Source organism: Nasonia vitripennis, assembly GCF_009193385.2.
Source record: "Nasonia vitripennis strain AsymCx chromosome 1 unlocalized genomic scaffold, Nvit_psr_1.1 chr1_random0002, whole genome shotgun sequence".
NCBI lineage: Eukaryota > Metazoa > Arthropoda > Insecta > Hymenoptera > Pteromalidae > Nasonia > Nasonia vitripennis.
Window position 1 is genome coordinate 6,384,913 of NW_022279588.1, and position 25,278 is coordinate 6,410,190.

The 25,278-nt window shown below is 36.7% G+C and overlaps 1 protein-coding gene across 7 annotated transcripts in view; it reads right to left on the minus strand.

Moving 5' to 3' along the window:
* LOC103318176 (sodium/hydrogen exchanger 5-like) overlaps positions 1-25,278 on the minus strand; it is a 723,013-nt gene that overhangs the window by 590,656 nt on the left and 107,079 nt on the right. For all 7 annotated transcript variants that reach the window (XR_004345103.1, XR_004226475.1, XM_031921614.1 and 4 more), the window contains exon 2: positions 5,190-5,392. Coding sequence is in view for 5 of the 7 variants with exons in the window: in XM_031921614.1 (XP_031777474.1) it covers positions 5,190-5,392 (203 nt within the window). In the remaining 2 variants the exon portion in view is untranslated. The remainder of the gene's footprint in view (positions 1-5,189; positions 5,393-25,278) is intronic.

Sequence of the window (25,278 nt, forward strand, 5' to 3'; positions counted from 1 at the left end):
CATTTTTATTTAACACTAGTTGGTGAAGAACTGTGAATTTAATACTATTCCTGATGAATGACGTCATTAAATTATGATGGGGTGAGCAAAGAAAATATTCAACTAATTGATTTAATTTATGATAAATTACGTAGAATAACTCAGATACAACTGTCCGTGGCACAAACGTATCCGCCGGGCGTTCAAGAGGTTTTATGCGTACCACAATAACAATGTCTTTGAAAAGTGTAAATATTTAACATAAGTATGAGTTGAAATTATTGACTAAAGGGGTGACTCAAATGCAACGTAAAAAACAAAATAATTATGTAGTGATGACGTTATAAATAAAGAAAGAGGTGTATGATCTACGGCCTTGTAGACTCAAAGAGTGTTATGTGTATAAGTTCGTTAATAAAGATTGTTAGGATGAAATATTTAACACACATCAAAAGCGTCCTAGAACAACCAACTGGGTACTAGCGTAATCTCCCCGGATAAGTCCAGTTTTGGATATTAATTAAATAATAAAAAACTTAGATCCTCACAGGGTTGATTACTAGCTTTGTCTGAGCTGGCAGGTACTGGGTTTCTTCTGGCCCCGAAAGTCCTGCTGCATAGAAACATCTAATAGGTGCTATTCGAGGTATAGTAAGTGCTATTGGAGGTGGAGAGCATACTGACTCGGCGTAGTACGCAAGTTACTAGCATGTCATAAGGCTCGAAAGAGAAGCGTTCGACGAGATATACTCAGAAGCACGTTTGCATTTACGCAAGCTAGTACTGAGTTAAATTATGCGTAGACGTGCCTGAAGATTCTCGAAAGGCAAGGATCTGCGTGAGATATATTTTTGCAGAAGCGCGCACAGCCAAAAATGTAATCAGCGGGGCTGGAGTTATTACTCAGGCCCGTACCTGCAAAAAATCAAAAAAAAAGGTACCAGGCTCCAAGACTTCAAGCAGGCTCGTGCGTAGCAGCTCTGGATCCCCCGTCACCACTCCTACAGGCGCCAGATATAGATGTCCATTTTTTTCAGTAGTCGAGTAACTCTTCTAGCATTCGTTTTTGGCCTTCATGTAAATCTTGTAAACCAATCGATACTTGCATGGTCTGATCAGCATTGAAATCAGGAGCTTCGACTATGTGAATGACTTTATCCGAATTTTCGACCGTTAAAATTTGATTTCTCGGATTAAGTCAAGTGCCGAATGCAGTCACCAAGTCTATGCCTAAGTTGCTACCTTCTCTCAACTCGGGCACTATCAGTGCTATTATTGTTCGAGTCTGAAAAAGGGTAGATTGATCGCCCCTGTAACATGGAGGTAATGTCGTTGGCAATACAGGCGACCATTCCGTCACACGGCTCAATCTCTGCGTTGCAATCATCGGCTAATTAGACGATGAAAGTTTTAATACAGGTCTGTACCGCCCCCACATCATAGAGTGCTTTTACCGGAAATCCACCTATATTTACTTGTAACCGCCAACGACGATCGGACAGAACAGCAGTGTTGCTTGTGGCTAAACAATGTGCGGCAACTTTCGACGTTGGGTCCGTACTCGGTTTAATTAAGACCTTGAGTGGCTTTAATGGGTTCCGTAGAGGTCTCTGTTACTGTTTTTCCTTTTTTTTCCGCACAATTATAGCAATCGTATTTGGTGTAGAGTGGTAATTAGCAGATCGAAAACTTCTTTTTTTTAATCGCCCTTCTGCGTAGATTTCTTTTGTGGTTTATTCTTCGAATTCTGATCAGTTTTTGACGTAGTAATTAGTTTAGATAAAGTGCGATGTGCGTCTCCCTTTCTATTTCCTTTCTTTGGCGAATTATTCCAAAAGTTCTTTCCATTTGAGGTCGCGGATTTTGATTTGGATGATTCTACTTGTTTAGCTAATATCTGCTGTATCAGCTGCTTTAATTCAGTCAGATCATTGGCAATAAAACAGACGAGGTGAATTCGCACTTCTAAATATAAAACTGTTTTCATGTCTGGATCCAAAGCGTGGTAGAGAGAGGTGGATGCACTGAGATGCGTATGAGATCTAGGGTCTCCTGCATCTCTTAATGAGCCAGCGATGCAATGCTTGGCTCGAGAAGAGTCGTTGCTCGGATCACCACGATAGGTGGAGGTGAGAAACCTCTTCTACTTGTAGATCCTTACGCTAACGCCATGCAACCATGCGTTTCGACATACAATATGTGAAAAACATGGGTGCCACCTTCAAACCATATGCCAAAAAGTTACGGGTCCATTACTAATTGCCAAACATAGCCTTTATTGTGCTCTGGGTGATTTATCACCTACGTGAGCAAATATTATTTTATCCAGCATTAATGGGCAGCAGAGCCCAAGATCGCGAAATTTAAAAAAAAATGTAGAAAATGACGGTCCCTATCAAAAGTTGCTCGCAACTTAAAATAGGGGGAAAAATCTGGGCGCCTTTTGGCTGAATCGTACGCGTTGTGCTTGGGTATACTTAGTGCACTGTGTTTCGGTAGTTTTGGAAGAGTAAGAATAGTAAGGGATAGAAGGGGAGAAAGAGGAGAGAGAAAGGGAGGAATCAAATAATAAAAAGGTATAAGGGAAAGAAGGGAAGAAAAGAGGGACGAGAGAGAAGAGGAGAGAAATAAAGTGAGGTTAGGGCAAGTAGAAAAGGATAGAGATAGAGGGGAGAGCGGCAAAGCCGAAAACTATGAACTACAGTAGTGACCAGATAGAAGAGATTGTAGGAACAAAGTGGAACGAAGAGGAATGGGAATAGGAATTTAAAACCCCTCAAGGATTTGAATTGACGCGAGGAGAAGAGAGACGGGAAAACTACTGGGAAAGCACTCCTAAGGAGGAAAAAGTAAAAAGGGCGACAAGAGGAAGGGGGGGGGCACAAAGGCAGTTAACCCTCACAGAGAAAAGAAAGAAAAGAAAGGGAAGCACACCGGAGGAAGAAAAAAAAGAGAAAAGAGAGAAGATAGAAGAGATAAGGGAGAAAAGCCCGTTCGAGAGGAGTAATAAAACTGCGAGGACTCCAACAAAAGCAGAGAAAAAAGCAGTAGAAAAGGGAGGAGAGAAGATCGATAGCCTGCAAAAGTCACTGGATGAGATTTTGAAGAAGATGGACGAAGAGAAGGAAAAGAGAAGGAGGGAAAGAGAAAAGTGGGAAAAGAGGTGGAAGGAGGCAGAGGAGAAGATGAATGAAAAGGTGGAAGAGGTAAGGCGGCTAATGGAAGAAGAGAAAAGGGAAAGAACGGAACTGGAGGAGAGAGTGAAGAGGGATGCGGAGAAGGAGAGAAGAAAAAAGGAAGAACTGGAAAGAAAAATGGAAGAAAGGGTAAAAGTGTTGGAGGAGAAGGTAGAAGGAGAGAAGACAGATAAGGCGGAAGCAGGAAGTAAAGGGAAAGAGGAGAAGGAAAAGGATGATAAACAACTGAAGGAGCTAGAATGGAGGATTGAGGAAGGAGAAAGAGAAACGAAACGGAACAATGTGGTAATAACAGGGCTCAGAGAGAATAGGTGGGACAAGGTGAAGATCGAAGGTTGGTTTGAAGAAAAGCTAGAAATTACGGTAAAGGTAAAGAGGACATGGCTGATTAGAGGCAAGGCCACAAACAGAATCGGAGTAGGATGCGTAGACAGAGAAGAAGAGGAAAAGATAATGGAGGCTAAGAATAAACTAAAGGGCACGGACGTGTTCATAGATCACGATACAACTTGGATAGAGAGGAGAAATAGAGAGAAGCTTAACGGGCTAGCGAAAGAGTGAAGAAGCGAAGGGAAACAAGTTAAAGTAGGAAGAAACAAACTGACGATGGGAGACGAGGAGTTTATATGGGATGAGAGAAAGGATCAGCTTTTTCGGAAAAGAGGAAGAAGGCAAGAATAAGGGAAAGAAGAAAGGCAGAGAAAAAGGGAAAGAAAAAGAAACTCTGAAAGTATTGAGCTGGAACGTGGCAGGACTTAAAGGGGTGGACGAGGAAGGATGGGGATATCTACGGGAATTCGACGTCATTTGCCTGCAGGAGGCAAAGAGAAGGGGTGAACTAATACGAATGGATAGAGGAAGAGGGTAGGATAAAGAAGGTGAAAGAAGCGGAGATGAGGAATGAGGAGGAGGAGAGAAGGGCAAGAAGGAAGAAGGAAGACTAGGGAGTAGGAAGCTACAGTTCACTATGTATAAGAAAAAAAGAAAAAAGAAAAAAAAAGAAAAAAGATGAACGGGAAGAATTATATTGTTGTAGACTATTGTAAATACGTTATGTATAAAAACAATAAAGCTAATAATAATAATAATAACTTAAAATAGGCTAACAATTGTCGAAAATGCAGAAATCTGACATAATAGTGAAAATTTCGGCTTTCCAGGCATTTTTTACGATTGTCACCGATCTTTACCCTATTTGAGATTGCTCGTAACTTTTGATAGGGACGGTTATTTTCTACATTTTTTTTCTTTTTAATTAAGGATCTTAGACTCCGCTGTCCATTAATGACGGAAAAAATAATGTTTGCTCGGCTAGGTAATAAATCATCCAGGGTGCAATGAAAACTATTTTCCGGCAATTAGTAATAAGTCCGTAACTTTTTGTTGGCATATGGTTGGAGGTGGCACCTATCTTTTGAATATTTGAAAAACTCGATTTTTCGACCGTAAAGTGTCCGACTTTTTGTAGAATTACTCATATACTATTAACTGTTGAGGTCATGGATCAAGGGTATTTATACTGTTTCAAACCCAACAGTTTGTAATCTCACTACACCAACCGTATTGCGCAATTCCATGGAAAACTTCTAGCTGATTTAATAGCACTGCTAATATGTTTTACACGTGAACTGCCAATAATACTCAATTACCTTGTTCATGGTTTAAAATGTAGAATTTGATAAAAGTGTTTACTTATTATTTACTAAAGACATAAAATGAAATTTTTTAGACCATGTGTATATAGCACAAGCCGAGATTAGTGCGTTCGTGACCTGCAAAGGCAAGCACTGCACTTATACAAGTTAAAGCAGCACACCAGCTCTTATTGCCCATTGTATTTTCTGTAAAACATATTTTTACACGATTTGCGCAGTTATTATGATACAGCACTTTTTTAGCTGGTCTGATAAAAAGCACTTTAAGCTCACTTTTAAGACCAAAAAAACCGGAAAAACCTAAAGGCGATACAAAAATACCATAAATATAATTATGTTAATAAATTGTCATTCATACCTGAAAGAATACTGTAAAATATATCACGGTTATAGTCGTTGTTACGAACATGGGTTGCAAAGGAACATGTTGAACATCTATTAAAAGAACAAGTGCAAACGCAACAGCGCCACGTAAACCACCGTAAGACATAACAAACTTTTCGACACTGTTAAGTTTATGAAGTCTAAACTGATTTGCTACAGCAGTCAATACTATTACTCCTAGAACAATCATAATAACATAGTATACTTAATTTAAAACCATCATAATAAAAGCATTAATATCCAATTTATTTTTATTTTTTTAAAGAATTCTTTGTTAAAGTTTTTATGCTAGTCAAAATACGTCAAAAATATGTTGAAAACTGTACAAAAAATGTTCAATCTTGTAGGTAAAAATAAACTTTTCTACCCATATTTCATTAAATAATACGCCAATTTGAATTTCTAACAGAAACTTGGTGATTTTTGAGTCTCATTCTCTAACTTTGGGGTTAAATCGTGTGCATACGTTGCGGTTTCGCGGATAAGGATATCTTCGTAGTACTCTTCAAAATAAAAATTTTGACGCCCGATAGGCCTCCAAAAATTTAGTTTAATGTTAAATGTCAACAGTCGTATGATTTTTACTCGGCTGGGGCCAATTCGTAAAGCCATGCTGGGGTAAATTCGTAATTCGCGTATTCTATAATGTTGTTTCAGATATTTTTATTTTTAAGAAAAACTATTTTCCTACGTTTATAGTGTGAAAAAATAGCTGTAATTTAAAAAAAATCATTAAAAATGGTTGTTTAGGTAAAAAGTTGTCTAAAAAGAGAAAAATCGTGAACGAAAAATGAAAAGTTTCCCCCTATTTGTAATTTGATTTCCCCCTATTATTCCCTGATTTTTTTTATTTTACAGTCTTAGACAACTTTTCACTTAAGTAACCACTATTAACGATTTTTTTTTAATTGAAGCTCTTTCCCCTTACTTGAATCATATAGATATAGATAAATAGCCCTATCCTCCCCTACTGCTTTCCACTAATATATTAAAACTAGACAACAATAAAAACCGCTGCGGATTCATTGGTACGTAGCTTCCTCCAACTAAATTTATAGTTCTAATAGATAAAATATTATTTAAATATACAATGTTAGTGCTTTTTTAAATATTTTCAATCTCGATTATTTTGCTGAAGGAGCAATTAAAAAATACAAAATATTGTGGATCTCAATAAGTTGGAATTGAGTACAGGGCAACTACAAAAAAAAAGTTTTATTTATATTTTAATTGTATTATTAATATTTTATAATATGTCAATGTTTGTGATTAATATGTTGCGTCAAATATCTCTTAGACGTAAATTTTCTATCACAAATGGTAGAAACTGAACCACAAGTAGTAACGTTCCATTTCATTGATCCACTCCTTATATATTTTTTAAACTTTTCGCACCTCATCCTTTTAGAAGAGTACACATCTTTATAGCTCATGTTTATATAGATTACGCACTTGTTTACCACATGTTCTGCATGTTTGTTTCTCATTGTCATGAAACTTTATGTGACGACTCAAATTGCTTTTTTTCCGCTCAATTTTCCGCGAAATTGATGTGTTTCTTATTTCAAAAACCGAACGACTCATTCCCATTCCTCTTTAATTATACATAATCATATTGATAAACTTTCAATAATAAAACTAGTGTATTATGTACAACAAAGATTATAAACAAAAGAGAAATATATATTTTATTATTTTTCTAATAAAAAAAAAACAAGTGAATGTCTTGAGACTTTATTTTTTTACTCTACACCACTTCTTTTAGAACGTTGATTCACCATTTGCATTATTCATACACAGTGTCGTACATCAGAACTCCGAATACCAAATCAATCAAATTATCAGGTTCCAAATCTTGTGGATCTGAAACGGATGAAATCGTCGAAAAAGTTTAAAATTATAATTCAAAAACTTTAAATGTATTGTTTTAATAAACATACAATATATGTTAATGAAATATAATTTGAATTCAATATATTTCCAAAAAGTATTTTTACTGCGTTTAAGCAAGCCATCTGCGCAAAGATTGGCAGTACTCATGTACTATATGTTATACTGATGCGTGTGTGTGTATATATATATATATATCATTTTGATATAAATTAATAGGGAGGGACTTTAACGACGTGCAACGACACCCCTATAAGAGGAAAAAAAAGTTTTAGGAAACATCAGTTTTTATATTTTAGCTCTTTACTTGAGAACCAAGAAATAAAATTTTAAAGCATTTGACTGCATTGTTTTAGAGATATGAGGAATCAAAAAATTTTCAAAAAAAAATTGAAACCTTGATATCATAAGAACCATAGGAGTTTGAAAGCTGCGCAATGAACTTAGCCAAGACACATAAAATATCTACTTTTTCCCAAAATCTCAAGTGCAATAAAGCCTTTTTACTTCCGTAATCCAGGCAAAAAAGAACTCATTTTTTCCAGTTTTCGATTTTTACTGAAAAAATAAGTAGTCAAATCACTTGAAATTTTAATGAGATATAGTTTGACACGTGACCCATCGATATGATTTTTTTCGTGAGGTTATGATGTTTAGTTTCAGAGATATGAATTTAAAAATAAAATCACCTTTTTCATTTTATCTGCCGAACAAAGCGGTCGATCCCGAGGACCAAACGGGGAAAAGTAGGTAATTTTATTCTCTTTTAAATGCATATTAGCTGAATTGTTTGTAACGATGGGATGATTGAAAAAAAACACAAAATAGTGTTTTTCAAAAATCAAAAATTGGCCATAAAAAAAGTTAAAAAAAGTTAGAAAAATAAATGTTTTTCCCGAATACAGAATCCAAAAATATGCATGCTGTAACGAGCGAACGCGAATTCGTATTTCGCGCGCTCGTCACGTCGCGCGACCATTTCATGCGTGAGGGCGACGTTGCCAGTTCGGCGGTACTCGGGAAGCGCGCGCGGAAGCTGCGCGCGAGGCAGATAGGCAAAGGCGCGAGTATAGTCAAGACGTGTTAGATCTTTGACCGGTACATCACCCGCAATTATCTACGAGCACGAGACGAGAGAGAGTAGCGACAACCCGAGATCCGCTGGACAAGCATACTCAAGCAATCATCATCTCGAGCACCCGAGGTACCCCAGCACAGCATCGCTCAGCCAGGAGGGACGCCTCCCGGCCACCCAGGACTTTTCCCCGTCGGCAGCAACAGATATACCTTAGCTATTGCGCGATTTATATATTATCGAGTTGGCTGCAGACGCCGAAGCCGAGGCTCGCTCCCACCGAGTCATCGGCTCGTCTCCAGTACCAGTCGCGAGTTCGAGACTCGAGACTCGCGATCTATTGTACCAACATCTTGAAGAATATAACCATCTTTCAATTGTACACGAATGCATGATTATTTATTCCGTAGTACCGTTGCGTCCTTCCGACGAACCCGGTAGAGTAAAGCCGGTTACATCTCGGTGCGGCTACAGAACGCGCGCCTGGCCGGAGTCTCTATACGCGAAGAAAGCGCGGCGAGCGGCATTGCACCGACGGCAAACGTCCGTCGCCGACTTCAGCATCATCGAGGGATAGCCGTGCGGAGATAAAAAGAGTGAGTAATCCTCCTCGTTGACCCGACAGCATCTTCGCGGCTGTCGCGCTAAAGCCCAGTTGCCCCGTGACAATGCATGTCAAATTTTATTGATATTGATCGAGTAGTTCCAGAAATATTACGGTATACATACATACACACATACACACACACACATACACACACACCCATACGGACATTTTCTAAAAACACGTGATTTGAACTTCTAACACACCAAAAAGTATTTTCTAGAAGTTTTGACGAAACTCAAAATTTTACTATTACAAAGCTTCCTCTAGGAGGAAGCAATAAAATAGAAAATACTTTTATTATACTTAATGTTCTTGCGTATTTTTAATTTTTGAATATTATTCGAATATTATAATTTATTTTGACATACAGCTTTTCACTAATTTATCACAACTTTACAAAAATTAATAAAATGGAGAATACATTTATTATACTTAATGTTTTTGTGTATTTTTAATTTTTAAATGTTATCCCGAATGGAAATAATAATCGTACATTTGCAATACAGTTCAGTACGTAACTGTTATAATGGTGTACATTCGTGTACGTTCGCGTACGTTTTGAGTGGAATTCGGACATTTTTTACACAATTGTACAGAAACGTACGCGAATGTACGCGAACGTACGCGAATGTACGTGGATATATGTCGTTGTACAGTATCGTGCAGAATCCTACATTTCAAATACATTTACAAAAAATGATTCAGATCAGCATGTACGGCAAAATATGCAAGCGTACGCGAACGTACGCAAATGTACGTGAACGAACGCGACCGTACGTAGATGTAGGTAAATGTATATTATTAAAAAATTATACGGTAAACAGTACATGTATTATAATATTCACTTATTATTACATTTAAACGATACAGTTGAAAACAGGCTAATATTTGAATTTAAAAATAAAAAAGATTGTTACTAAAAAAAAGAAATGTAATAAACGTATTGCGCAGCAAATTGATTATGGACTAATGGTATATCAGCAATTACCATTACTTTATCCAAAACATTATATTTCATACAATACAAGAAATATAAGTAACAATATATGTAATAATAACCGACTAAATGAGTATGAAAAAATTGGAAATTGTAATTTATTAGGACATGGCCCTACCGAAAAAAGCAGATGACAATCAACTGATTATTAGTTAATAATGCCGGAAAAAACAATGTTTGCTCGGCTAGGTAATAAATCATCCAGGGTGCAATGAAAACTATTTTCCGGCAATTAGTAATAAGTCCGTAACTTTTTGTTGGCATATGGTTGGAGGTGGCACCTATCTTTTGAATATTTGAAAAACTCGATTTTTCGACCGTAAAGTGTCTGACTTTTTGTAGAATTACTCATATACTATTAACTGTTGAGGTCATGGATCAAGGGTATTTATACTGTTTCAAACCCAACAGTTTGTAATCTCACTACACCAAAAAAGGCCCTACCGAAAAAAGCAGATGACAATCAACTGATTATTAGTTAATAATCTGCTGGTAATCATGCCAAAACGTCAGCTGATTATCAGGTGATATCAGCTAATTATTCTTATTTAAGCTGATAGTTACAAATATGTGTGTATATGAGATAAAATGCTAATGATAATCAGCTGATTATCATGTTCCGTCGAGACCCGAGGAGAAGAGTTCTGCCGTGGAAACGGTGGCAAGCGAACTCCGCGAGGTCGACGTAGAACCCGTGGCGCCATCTCCCTTGCTCGAGTTGAGCAAGCGACGTCGCGACTTGCTGCGCTCGCCGACAGCGCCGCCGGCCTCGAGTAGCGCGCGGTCGGACGAGCGCCGAATCAGTTCACGATAAGACGCCAAGCAGTTAACAGCTCGTGCTGTCTTTAGCTAGCGACGAATCGAACGACTTCTTACTTGCGATCTCCATCTCACGTACGTCCGCCGAGTGTTGTGGTGCTGGTGCTTCGGCTTCTCTCTCTCTCTCTCTCTCTCTCTCTCTCTCTCTCTCTCTCTCTCTCTATATATATATATATATATATATATATATATATATATATATCTGGATCTCTCGTCCTCTCGTGGTTTCTCTCATTTTCTCTCTTTTTCTCTCTATCTCTTCTTGCACGCCGCGTTTAGCTCGCAATCGGTTCCGCGAACGTGGTTGCGCGCGCGTCGAACACGTGCAAGTCGGTAGAATTGCGCTACCGACTTGAGTCAGCGGAACTGCGCCGATGACACGAAGCGAAGATTCTCACTGAGAATCGTTCAAGTGCACGACACACACAACCACACAATCCACACTTCTTCTATTCCGCAGCTTGTAACATTTTCGAGAGGGGTTTTATGTCGGACGGCTTTCCACTCTCATTCTGAGCGTATTAAACACACTTGTTTTCGCTCAATCGAATTCTCTTATTTCTATCCCACACCTCTCTCCTTTGCGAATTTCAAAAATAAGAACGAGCGGGAATCCACGCCTAAGGGGCTTCCCGCGCGACAATTCAATCAGGTGATAATAATCAACAAATTTTCAACCTTTAGTATATTTTTTCGAAGTTGTTTTAAATTAATAGAATTTATAAAATTCACGTAATGAGGGCCGATACGGTTTTTCCATCAAGATGATAACACCAAAATACTGGCTGTGAGCTACAAAATTTTTATTTTTTAATAATTTTATTTAAACAAAAAATGTTTAAAATATTATAAGTTTTCTTAACAAAGCAATGCTTACTAAATATGTAGACTAACTTAAGATATAATTATTAAATAAATGAATATTTTTTATAACACATTTATTATGAATAAAATATCTCCCGCGATTCATTAAAAATGATGAGAGATGATTAATTAACATATAAGCTACAATTATAACATAGCAACAATAATAATGTTCAAAATTTGTCTTTATCCTGCCCGAAACAGCGATAATAAGATTTCATCTCGGTTTGAATATCACGCTTTTTAATTATAGTAAAATATATTCGCCCAAGATCTTGCTTTCTGGACGAAATCCAGCCTCATTAAATCTTTATGAATAAATTTATAAGTAGAATTAAGATCTCTAAAAAAAATTAACTTTTAAAAAGGTAAAAGGTTAGGCAAGTTTTATATATTCCGCAACGAAATCACAGATAGAAAAGAACTGAGATCAATTAAACAAAGTTAAGTTTATCATATTTAATCGTAATAAAGCGAGGAACAACTCTCGAGATAATTACCACGTAACTTGCCATGCCCGTTTCATTGGACTTATGGTGTTTGTATGACAATCTAATACATAAAAAGAAAATTTTAGTTGTTCACCAATTAATAAAATAAAACGGGCATGGCAAGTTACGTAGTAATTATCTTGAGAGTTGTTCCTCGCTTTATTACGACTAAATATGATAAACTTAACTTTGTTTGATTGTAACAGGGTGCGAAATCGGGTAGATTCGTGCATTGTTGAAATGCGACGTTGCGCAAGCGCGAGGCAAGATTCGGGGCCTCGCGTATGAGTCGCGGTCCGTCGGACAGACAGATAGCTTCCAGCCAAAATAGCGAACGCGTCTGTTCTCGGGTGTGAGACTGACTAAATCGAGCGACGGCCGATAGCGTGCGAGAGAGTGAGAGTGTGTGTGAGATCGCGAGAAGAAGACGTCCAAGCTATTTCCTACTACGAGAAACAATGACGACCCGGTCCGTCAATCAGCGGTCGAACGGGAGGACGTCAGCTCCAGCGAGTGAGCCAGCAACACTGCCGGTGCAGAGTGTGTGTAAGTGTGTGGTGTGCGCCTACCAAGAACGGCGACTGCGAGTAAGTAGGGCTAAGCCGTTTTTCTGTATCGCGTCGGTAGTAGCAGCGGCTACAGCTTTGCGACTTGGTGCAGCGGCACAAAGTAGCGGCTATCTCGTTCGCGCGCGTACGCTTCGCGGGATACTCTCCGCGCCGAGTCATCATTGATGTGACTTGGTGCATATTTGTATAGAGAAAATATTGGTCGCACAATATATCATTATTTTGTTTTACTTTAATCGAGACCAGCTTCATTTTCACGAGTTGTTCTCTCCCGTTCCCTACGTCATCATCGCGAATACCGCCGCCTTTGCGGGCGTTGCTACAAGCGGTTGCAACGCAAAACTAAGAAGCCGGCTTCGCACAGGAGAGTGCGGAGAGATAGCACACAAGCGAACACGACGTTCGCGAAGCAGCTCTCGCAGCGAGCTGCGTTGCAACGCGAATAAATTACGGATTTTGAGACAGTTCTCCGTCGCATCGAGGGATTGTAATCCGGTCAAGCATTGCCGAGTTTTCCTTGAAATCGTTTCCCGTTACAATATATCAAACTCGCTTAACCTTTTACTTTTTTAAAAGTTAATTTTTGTTCTCCTTTTTAGTAAATTTCTTTGAGTATTTCATATTCGACGTCGTAGAAATAAAATACAAGCATCTTTAGCATCTTTTGACCACAGCTTTTTTGTAACATTATCACTAACAATAAATCACTGATTGTTCTGATATACAATACCCTTAAATTATTTCTACACCTAGCCATCGAAAACCACGGTGTGAACTACCCAGACCTTGTCATCCGCTACCCTGTACACCTAGACGCCGTCCTCGTATGATTTATTTACCTAGACACCAAAAACCACGTAGCGTACCACCTAGACCTCGTCATCAGCCAACCTGGACCTATAGACACCTTCCCCGAATGATTTTTATACCTTGACACCAAAAACTATGGAGCGCGACACCTAGACCTCGTCATCGGCCACCCTGTATATCTAGACACCGCCCTCATATAATTTATTTACCTAGACACAAAAAACCACGGAGCGCGCCATCTAGACCTCGTCAACGGCGAGCCTGTACACCGAGACACCGCCCTCGTATGATTTATTTACTTAAACACCAAAAACCATAGAGCGCACCACCTAAACGTCGTCATCGGACACCCTGTACACCTAGACACCGTACTTGAATGATTTTTATACCAAGACATCGAAAACACCCTGAACCTTGTCATTGGCTACCCTGGCAAGCTAGTTACTGTTACTGCTTCGGAACGCAGAGTATGCACCAGCGGATGAGGGTAAAAATTTTGAAAAATAAATATTTAAAAGGCAAAAATTAAGAATTGAATTATAAAGAAAGGTAAAATTTTAAGTTGTAGAATATTGGAAATGTATAATTTTGAAAACCTAAATTTAGAAATTCCTAAAAATATCGCTTTTGCAATATTTTAACTTCAAATATTACCTTCCGCAATATTTTAATTCAACAATTTTGGGTTTATAAATTTTTTCATTTTAAAATCTCAGTTCATAAATTTTAAATTTCTAATCTTTACTCTTTCTCAATTTTTTTCTCATAATGTTTACCCTCACCCTGTACCGGCAACCTCTTAATTCTAAATACCGTAATATATTATTATATTTTCTTGAGAAAGCAATTCCCATCTGTATATAGCTGTGCGATCAACTTCACGGTCCTAACACTTTTTGCGGCTAACTTAACGGTCCTATCACATTTCAGGCTGAAGAAGAAAAACGTGATTTTAGCATTTGTGGATTATACACTCACATATTATAAAAATAAACAACCTTTTCACTAATATTTTTGTTGGAAATCATAGTTCATCTGAGAAAACATTCTAATAAGCCAAAAAACCTTACTAACAGTGATGATAAGTATTTTTTTTGTATAATGAAAAATCCGAACTCCAATATAGAAGTAAATAGTATCACGGGCGCCGCAGCTTCGTCTGCTTCTCAAACTCGCCTTCGTGGCGCTGCCGCGCCACTTGATATTGATACGATACGGCAATCAATAATTTGTCAAAGAATTAGCACTTTGACCTGAAATATTGTTGTAAATAATCATATAATTACGAATCATTGAAGTAATCTTATTGTTATTTTCATTAATCAATGTTATTGTTATTAATCATTAAACTATCTTATTATTATTTTTTATAAAGTTTTTCAGCAAAATTTGGAAATCTACTAGGAACTGGCTCAGTGTCGTCTTGAGTTCATCTCGCATATGTTCAATCTACAGAATATTAACTAAAAAATGTTGTTCTAATTTATATTTAATTTCAAACTGAAAATTAAGTCTATCAATGCAGCAAACTAATTTTTTCTGTGCTTTCTCCTAGAGGAAGCTTTGTAATAGTAAAATTTTGAGTTTCGTCAAAACTTCTAGAAAATATTTTTTGATGTGTTAGAAGTTCAAATCTAGTGTTTTTAGAAAATGTCCGTATGGATGTGTGTGTGTGCGCGCGCGCGTGTGTGTGTGGATTTGTATGTGTGTGTATGTATATCGTAATATTTCTGGAACTACTCCGTCAATATCAATAATATTTGACATGCATATTATATATATTTTTGGATTCTGAATTTGAGAAAAACAGTTATTTTTTATTTTCTCAACTATTTTTTGTTATGGCCATTTTTTGATTTTTGAAAAACATTATTTTGCGTTCCTTATAATCATCCCATTGTTCCAAACAATTCAGCTATAATGCATTTGAAAGAGAATAAAATTACCTACTTTTCATAGTTTGGTCCTCGAGATCGAGCGCTTTGTTCGGTAGATAAAATAAAAAGGTGATTTTTTTAAAAAATTCATATCTCTGAAACTAAACATCATAACTTCGCGAAAAAAATGTGTGCGTCTCGGGACGCCTGGTAGAAGTGATAATTTAACTTGATTTATGTAGAAAGTATGTAAAATTGAATTTATTTATTATTCAAATAAATATAATTTTTGGAAATGATTATAAAAATAAAGAAGTATTTTTTTCATAGCAGCATGCTGATACTAACGGGAAATGATTTCTTTTTGCAATAATAAAACCATTATTGGAGAACCACTCTCGGAGAGAGTGTATGAGGTTCTAAGAGAGTAAATCTATATTTAGCTTTGCTCACCGAGAAGGGGGCCTGCCGGGTCGAGAGCTAAGAGCCCTATATCAGTATAGCTATAGATATCAGTATACCTATAGATATCACTGTAATGCATTCTATTTAACGCATTTGATCTAACGTATTCCAGAAGTTACAAACATTGTAGGTTCACCGTCCCATAAGAAGTTATCACTTCAAAAAGTTGATGGGTTATGTGTCAAACTATATCCCATTAAAATTTCAAGTGATTTGACCGCTTTTTATCAGTAATAAATCAAAAACTGGAAAAAATGAGTTTTTTGTGCCTTGATTGCGGACGTAAAAAGGCCTTATTGCACTTGAGATTTTGGGTAAAAGTTGCAAAAGGAACAACGTCTCTCGCCACGCCGGTAATCGAGGCAGGATAGAGAGTGACGAAATAGGGCAACGTTGGCTCAAGTGGTAGCACGTGCGCCTAGAGATCTCGGGAGCGCCGGATCGATTCTCCGTCCCGGCGTCTCCTTTTATGATTTTCTCCTCTCACGTCAAGTCTCACCCCGTTACAAAGTAGATATATTATGTGTTTTGGCTAAGTTCATTGCACAGCTTTCAAACCCCTATGGTTCGTAAGATCAAGGTTTTCATTTTTTTGAAAATTTTTTGACAATGACCCATCCAAAACTTATACATTAAATTATGTATTAAAAACCGCCTCATACATTAGCAGGCAGATATACTTTATATTAAAACAATATTTTATTTATTGGACCTATAAATTTAGTTGGAGGAAGCTACGCGCCAATGAATTGGCAGTGATTTTTTCATGAGTTTTTATACGTATATAGCATGAGTCGCCAAATACGACAATGACAACAGTCTGGACCGACCTTGAAGCCCGATTCTTCCGATTCAGCGCGACCTCCCTTTCACGATTCTGACAATTACGTGGGTAGGCCTCACACCACCTAGCGATACTATAAAAGATGCACGCAAATGTTTGAACGCTTATTTAACACTCGCTTTACGATTCAATATAATTCCGTACGAGATCGGTAGTTTAGGCTCGGAGACGATAGATTCAGTAAAATCGTATAGTTAGTAACACGCATTTTCCAGGCATGTTTTAACACACGTTTCTCTCTTTCTATTCATACTATTCATTAATTTCATTCATTGGTTATGAGTAATGATAAACAAACAAACGCCTTTACCGATAATTAATTATATTCGATCATCGCCCCAGTATTATCGTAGCAATTATGAGCTTTACCCCTCACTAAGAACAAAACCATCAACCTTCATACGTAAAAATATTCGTAGTACGGTTTATTGATATTCGTATTTCTCAATACAGATTGTTAAAGCGAAAAAAAGGCATACCCATAGAACTTGCAGTTCAATAAAACGAGGTGTGAAGTTTCGCTGCAAGATTTGATGAACAGTTAAAAGCCTATACAATTTTTTTAAGTTGCCACCTTGTGAAGACAATACTAAGCGAAAATTAGTTTTTCCCAACACGCGCATGAAATGGATCTTTTTTTAATGCCTAAAAGTAGCATAGAAAATCGTCAATTCCAAGCGTGTTAGAAAAAGTTTGAGCTCAAGCAGGGAGAAAATAAGTAACCCAAGTTAACCCAGGTTTGGTTAAATTAACCCAAGTTATCTCTGTTAATACCTGCTTTTCAAATCTCTCAAATTTTTTAATTTTTTAATATTACTCAATTTTAAAATTTTTTTTTATATTTCTTAAATTTTACGTGCATGACTTGAAACTCACGATCTCCTACCCAACTTTCACGCATAAAAAAAGTCCCCTCATGCCCTTGTTGGAAAAAACATAGTGTGCAACACGGGAATAAAAGCTATGTCAGACTTGGGTGAGGTATTCAGCATGAGTCGAAGTCGAGGGCGTCGAACACCTCACCCACGCTTGACATAGCTTATTTTCTCCCCTTGTTGTACAATGTACTATTGTTCGTCAAATATGGGTTTCGTGGAACAAACACGAATAGATACAAACAAAAACGAACGAAAAAAGTAGCGTACTTGACTACATGTTTTGTTCTTGTATAGATCCGCTACAATTAGTTGATAGAAATAATGGTAAAATTTATTGGTCGAATTCGAGACCATCATCTACTATATTCTGTCGACCTATAAAAATTTTGTATCAAAAAGAAACTGACGAACTTTGTAAAATGGCTGAAGATGCTGATTTAAAAGAACAAATCGATCATTTAAATGATATTGAAGTTGGAGACTATAGAATTGGATTTAATATGATGCTGACACTGACTGATGGAAAGGTAATTTACTAACATGATTTTATCAATTTATGAACATTACTTGCCGAAAATTCTTTTAGTTTTATTGGCATATTACTATACGATTTATGATGATTCGAAACTTACAATGAAGCTGTTTTTTTTAGTAAAATTTATATGTAATATAAAATGTTAACTATGTCTCCTAGATATTGTAAGTAATGACTAGTTCTCATATCTATTTTTTCATATCCAGGATGTACATCACTATTATTTCATTAATCATTATTATTAAAATGCAAACTATTTTTATTAGTCCTTTATCAATAAAAACATTATTTTTAAGTTTGCAATGCTTTACACGATACGTCATCACAAAGGTTTTTTGTTTGCGATGCAACTATATCCCAGCTAAACAATATTAATTGTTTGCTTGATAAACCAACCAAGGAATCAACCTTACAGCATGGATTTTTAGTCCTCTATGCACATATTCGATTTATGTAACTTGTTTTACATATTTCCTAGCGTATAGAAATTTAATTGTGTGGAGGGTAAATAATTCATATTTGCAGTTTCCGATATTATTTATTTGTCAATGAATACAATTCTACCTGTTTTACTATTTGACGTTTTGCAATATTAAGTTAAATATTAACGATGAAGTACAATGCAAGTCAAACAGCAGGTATTTACATACAAATTGTAAAAAAGCTTGTAAATAAATTAAGTAAAACTATTTGTCCGCTATATAAATAAATATTAATAAATAAAGTTGTCATAACATATTTTTATCATCATCATCACAACAAATTAGAAATATAATTTAATTTGAAATATAATTTGCGGTTATGCGATGATAAAAGTTTTACCTGTCGGTAACAATAGTTCGCTTAATGTAAAAAGGTTCAAAGATAGGTTTTCAATAAAAATGTCAAGGTGAGTGTCATATAGATAGCTAGATGGATAGCATTTCTTTGTTGTTTTTTTTTTGTAAAACATTAATCTATCAACTGCATATCATTTTCAGAGTTAAAACTAACAAAGATATGTTTCAACGATTACTTTTGAATTCTGATCCACACTTGTCCCTATTGAATCAATCACCAGCAAATAAATCAACTAAATTAACTGAAGATATGAAGAGATTATTGATTATTGAAGAAAATGAGAAAATGAGTGATAATTCTAGCGAAAGTGTAGGCGAGGACACTGACAGTGAAATTTAATAATTTGTTGTTCTGAAAATTTTATTTATCGTAACTTGCGAAATGTACATTTTTAAAATATTTTTCATTAATTTATGTACCTATTTATTTGTTTAATTATTCAAATATTTATTTAATTGTTTAGCTTTTTAAATATGAATTTATTTATTTATTAATTCAGCTAAAATAGACTAATTAAAAGCTTTTTCGATGTACGAAAATAAAATGCAATAATTAATGAAAATTACGGAATAAAAAAATTCTAAGTGTTTTCCTACACTGTGCGATATTTTCAAATACATAGAAATCACTGTGGGAAAAACAGTTCCATAAAATATACTTGAAAACCAACATTTTCACCGCGATAGATATTATTTTGGTTCCAACCACGCTCGAAGAGCGTTTTAGTTCGTATTTCTGCGGATTCGGCAAAATCGATGAAATTCTAAGGGTTTTCAGCGTCCGTGGAACTTTTTCAAATTAATAGGAATCACTGCAAGGAAAAAAGATTCATAAAATATACTTTAAAACGTACATTTTCACCGCAGTAGAAGTTATTTTGGTCGCAACCAGAAGTGAAGCAGATTTTTGTCCATTTTTTTTTTCATTTAGCCCCACTGTGCAGCGTTTGGCTAGCAGTAGCTTGCCTGAGAAGGCACAAATCGACGAAAGCACAGCGTTGGATCCCGAACGGGGGGAAAAAGTGCAACAGGCGGACGAGAGCGCGCAGAAGTCCGCCGCGCTCTCATCGTTGTCAGCAGTCAAAACCGACGGAAGAGATGAGGCGGGCCAGTATAGCGACGAGCAAACAGAGCCCGGCAGAATCGAACTAAACTCGCACAAGTTCGTAGAATCGATTCTGGAAAGTCACGCGGGAGACAACGAAGATCTTCCGTACGACGAGGATAATCCTAGAAAAAACGCTTGTGTATGCAGGCAAAGATCGGCAGTTTCCGATTCAGAGCCCTATATGATAACGGCGCACGAGTATGCATGAGGCCCATAGGATTGCAACTCGCGAGTGCGATAGGACGTCAAGTAATGCCGAGTCAAGGCCGCGGCGCTAAGCTCGCCGACGGCAGCTACACGAAAATTGTAGGTTACGTCTGGCTATCCTTCGAAGTCGGCAGTCTTAAGAAAGAAGTCCGTGTCGCAATAATACCGGACCTTCCGATAGACTGCATAGTTGGTGTAAATTTTATGCTGACTTTCAAGGCCGTGTTAGATCCAACAAAGTCAAAACGTCATTTTAAAGAAAATAAAGATCACATCGAAGTCGAGTTAGCCGCCATGGAGGGAGGCGCGCTAAAGTTGGCCTCGGTGAGTTTAGCGGACGTGGAGGACGGACAGCGAGAAGTGCTCCGGGCACTTCTCAACAAAATTATCGGCCCAGACTCAGACAAGATCGGCTGCACGACGTGGATGGAGCACCACATCGAAGTGCAGACAACCAGGTTGATCAAACAGAAATACTTCCAGGTATCGAGAAAAATAGAGGAAGAAATGTACGAGCAGATGCGAGCCATGCTCGCAGCGGGTATAATCGAGCCCTCCAACAGCGTTTTTTCAAGCCCAGTGGTTATGGTGCGAAAAGCAAACGGTAAACGCGATCACACGTAGTGACGCATATCCACTACCATAAATGAATGCGATATTAAGAAAATTCTAGCAGGCGCGCTACATTTCGACAATATATCTGAGTAGCGCGTACCACCAGATTCCGCTCAGCGAAGAGGCTCATGGACAAGATAATCACGCCAGAATTGCAACCACACGCATACTCATATCTAGACGACATTATAGTGGCAACAGAAACGTTCAAGGATCACGTTAAAGTCCTCGAGTGGGTGTTAAAACGCATTAAAGGAGCAGGTTTAACAGTCAATGGACAAAAGAGCGTATTCTGCAAGGAAGAGGTGAAATATCTTGGCGTGTTAGTAAACAAGGACAACTTCAAACCAGATCCAGAAAAAATAAAATTTAATTGCACAGATTAAACTAAAAAAATCAGAAGATGTGAGGAATGACCTTCTGGCAGAAACTAGTAAGAAGACTCAAGACTTGCAAGAAACTGATTCCATAGATGAAAGTGATCTTGAACTGCTGAAAACGGAAAACATGCTGTTAAGGAGATTAGTTAGTGAATTAACTGAGAAAAATGACCTCCTAAAAGAAAAATTACAAAACACCAGAAGTAAAACTGACAACAATGTCCTTACATACTCAGATGCCATGAAGTACTCTAGACCAATCCATAAAAAAATTCCTAAAATATCCGTAAGAAAAAACAACAACAGTAATATAGATGTTATGAAGTCAGTTTACGAATGTCTAACAGCTGAAAAAAACATCCAAACAAAGAACATCTACGTAAATAAAAATGAAGAAGTCATTATAAGCTGTCTTAATGAGAATAGTGCGGTATTGACAGAGACAGTACTAAAGGAAAAACTAGAGGACAAATGTGATGTCATGAAAAATGAACTCAATAACCCGAAAATTAAGATAGTAGGTATAGATAATCACGCAAATATGGACATCAAGGATATTGAAAAGGACATAAACGAAAGGAACTTCAGTTATTTTGAAAAGGGAGAACAAGTCCTACACATGTATAAGAATAATTATAATAGCTTGAGTACGGTCATAATGGAAGTCCCAGCTGACATCTACAAGCATATAAGAGAAAATAATAACAAAGTTTTTGTTGGATATCAGCAATGCAAAGCCTATGATTTGGTTAACGTTTGCCCGTGTTTCAAGTGCGGTAGATTTGGACACAGTGCCAGGAAATGCCAAAATGAGTTTCTGTGTTTGAAATGTTCCGGGAAGCATAATACGTGTAATTGTGATAAAGATTATGCTAAGTGCATTAACTGTCATTATAGTACCACAAAATACAAGTCAAAGTTAGGCATAAAACATCATATTTATGACTCTAACTTGTGCAGCATCTTGAAAAAGAAAATTGACAGATATATTGACTCTATTGATTACTCGATAAAACCTACTCTACCTGAAACTGAATCGATCTATCACAGCATAGAATTGGCAAACAGGCGTAAAGTATCCACAGAGGCTAATAATGTCGTAGATAGTGAACAACAGGAAAATGACACTCCACGCAACAAAACACAGCCAGAAACTGAACACAACAGAAGACCAATCACAAGACGTGATCCACAAATTCCACTGAACCATCTAAAACCGCAATCCTCTGCATTGTCACCAGCCAACAAGAGTGATAAAAAAAGATCAAGAAATAGGTAAAAATGGATATTTTTGATTATTTGGATAGGTTTCAAAATGAATCGATGCAAAAAGAACGGACATGTGGTAATATTGAAAATTTTAACAAAGCTATAAACAATAAGAAGGACTTTATCATGCATGTAAACATTCGTAGTATGAATGCAAATTTTGATAAGCTGAAAATTTTAATAGAAAGTTTAGCTATCAAACCAGCGATTGTGATATGTTCAGAAGCTTTTGATCAAGTTAATTATAATTTCTATCAACTGAATGGTTCAGATTATGAATATAAAACTTATTATAACGAAAGTAGGATAAACAGGAATGATGGAGTCTTTGTTTTTATCAATAGCAATCTAGTCCAAAATACCAAAGTCATTGAAGCAGGGAGAATTAAAATAATAAATACTAGAATAACCTTAAATGATAAAAGCGGTCTTGAAATATCAGCCATGTATAGGTCACATGGGATACCGAAAACGGAATTTATACTAGATCTTAATAAGTACTTAATTTATAAAAAAAATGTAAAGAATCACTTAGTCATAGGTGATTTTAATATTGACCTGCTAGACTGTGATCATTATAGCCAAGATTTTCTATGTAACTTCCTTGATAAGGGATTTATTCAGGGTTTTGTTGGTATTACAAAGCCAGCTATCGGTAGAGCTAAAGGATCATGTATCGACAACATTTTCATTAAATCTCACAACATTAACACAGGCACATACAAACTTAAGCATAATCTAACGGATCATTAAAATTGCTATGTAATCATATAGCAGGTCCTCTGACCCATATTTTCAATAAGTGTATTGAAAAAGCGGTATGGCCTGATGCTCTAAAGAGTGCTGAAGTAGTGCCGATTTATAAATCAGGCGAAAAACATAAGATCACGAATTATCGACCTATCTCTCTTATATCTAATGTTGCAAAAATTCTTGAGCGAATTATGTATAATAGAATAAATGATTTTGTAGAAAAGAGTAATATAATTTCTAAGCAACAATTTGGTTTTATGAGAGGGATTGTTACGAAGGATGCTCTGAACTACCTAACCAATGTATTATATAATAATATCGATAAGAGTAAGCCTACGATAATAACCTTTCTTGACCTGGCGAAGGCTTTTGATACTGTTGACCACAGTATACTACTGGCCAAATTATATCGTATTGGAATCAGGGGTCAAGCGTTGGATCTCCTTTCCAGCTATCTAAATGATAGATATCAAGTAGTCAAAATAGACGGTAATGAAAGTGATAGAACTTTAGTTAACACAGGAGTCCCGCAAGCAACGATATTAGGACCGCTACTATTTATTCTGTATATTAATGATGTCTTAAAGGAGATTCCCCCCGAGTCCATAATTTCTTATGCAGATGATACTGCTATTATAGCTACAGGTAAAGACTGGATAGAAGCTCAAGTAAATATGAACAATTTCTTAAGTGTAATTGCCGAGTGGCTGGCAGTAAACAAGTTGTCCTTAAATGTAGAAAAAACAGTGTGCATGACTTTTGGAAGTAATATTGGAAGCGTACCAGCTCAGATAAATGTTAAAATTCTTGATAAAAGTATAACTAGGGTGGAGAACTTTAAATATTTAGGAGTTGTCTTTGATAGTAATCTAAAGTGGGATAACCACATGCAATATATAGTTGGAAAAACTAAATACCTAGTCTATATTTTTTATAAAATCTCTAAATCAATGCCCATAGAGACTCTCAGAATGATTTACTATGCATTTTTTCATAGTAATATAACTTATGGCATCATTGCTTGGGGCGGTGCATATAGGAATAGCCGAGACCAAGTTCAAAAATTACAAAACAAAATTTAAAAAATCATCAATAAAAATAACTTTTTGTTACAAGACAATCCATTAAATATAGGTCAACTGTTTGCTTTCGAAGCTCTTAAACTACACTACTATGATCTCAAAGAAAAATTCTTAGCATCAGATAGTGTTACTAGGAATAGAAGTATTATTATACCAAAAACAAATAAGAGAATCAGCAATAAGAACAGCTATATGAAAGCAATTAATGTATATAATGAGCTTCCTAATCGACTAAAAGTATTAAATATAAATAAATACCCTCAAAAGAAAATCATAAAAGACTGGATACGATACAACTGTTAGAAAAATAATAAAAGAAAAAAATTGTTTCTGTATGCAATACACAAATTTGTTATTAGAAGCTATGCCAAATGTATATATCTTAGTTTTAAGTTTTAATTTTAAGTTTTGTTTATATCTTTCTTTTCCTTTGTAACCAGACTGCGAACAGGTAATTTTATTTACCTCTGCAGGTTTCCAGGTATGAAATACATACCTTGTAAATTTCTTCTGGTAATAATAAATAAATAAATAAATAAATAAATAAATAAATAAATAAATAGCCCCAATTATAAATTTTCCAGAACCGAAAAATTTAAAGCAGCTTAAACGTTTTCACGGTATGGCGTCGTGGTACAGGAAATTTCTGGAAAATCACGCGACGTTGGCCGAGCCCTTGACTCGGCTAACAAAGAAAGACCAGCCGTTCATATGGGGCGAAGAAGAGCGAGTGCTCGAATTTGCTAGCAGAGTTTACTCACCCCCGCAGAGAGGAACTAGTCGGTCAGCGAGCGCGAATGCCTGGCCGTGCTTTTCGCTGTACGCAAGTTTTGCCAATATATTGAGGGTTATGAGTTTAAAGTCATAACGGACCATAGCAGTCTACGGTGGTTATGCAATTTGCGAAACCCAACCGGCAGACAGGCGCGCTGGACATTGGAATTGCAAGGGTACCATTGAGCACCGCAAAGGCGCGGATCATCACTCGCAAGTATAAAGAGACAGAGCCGGCAATAGCTTCGGTGAGCCAAGAGCCGCAATTCCAGGACGCTGGTATAATAATAAGTATCAGGCAATTGAGAATAATCC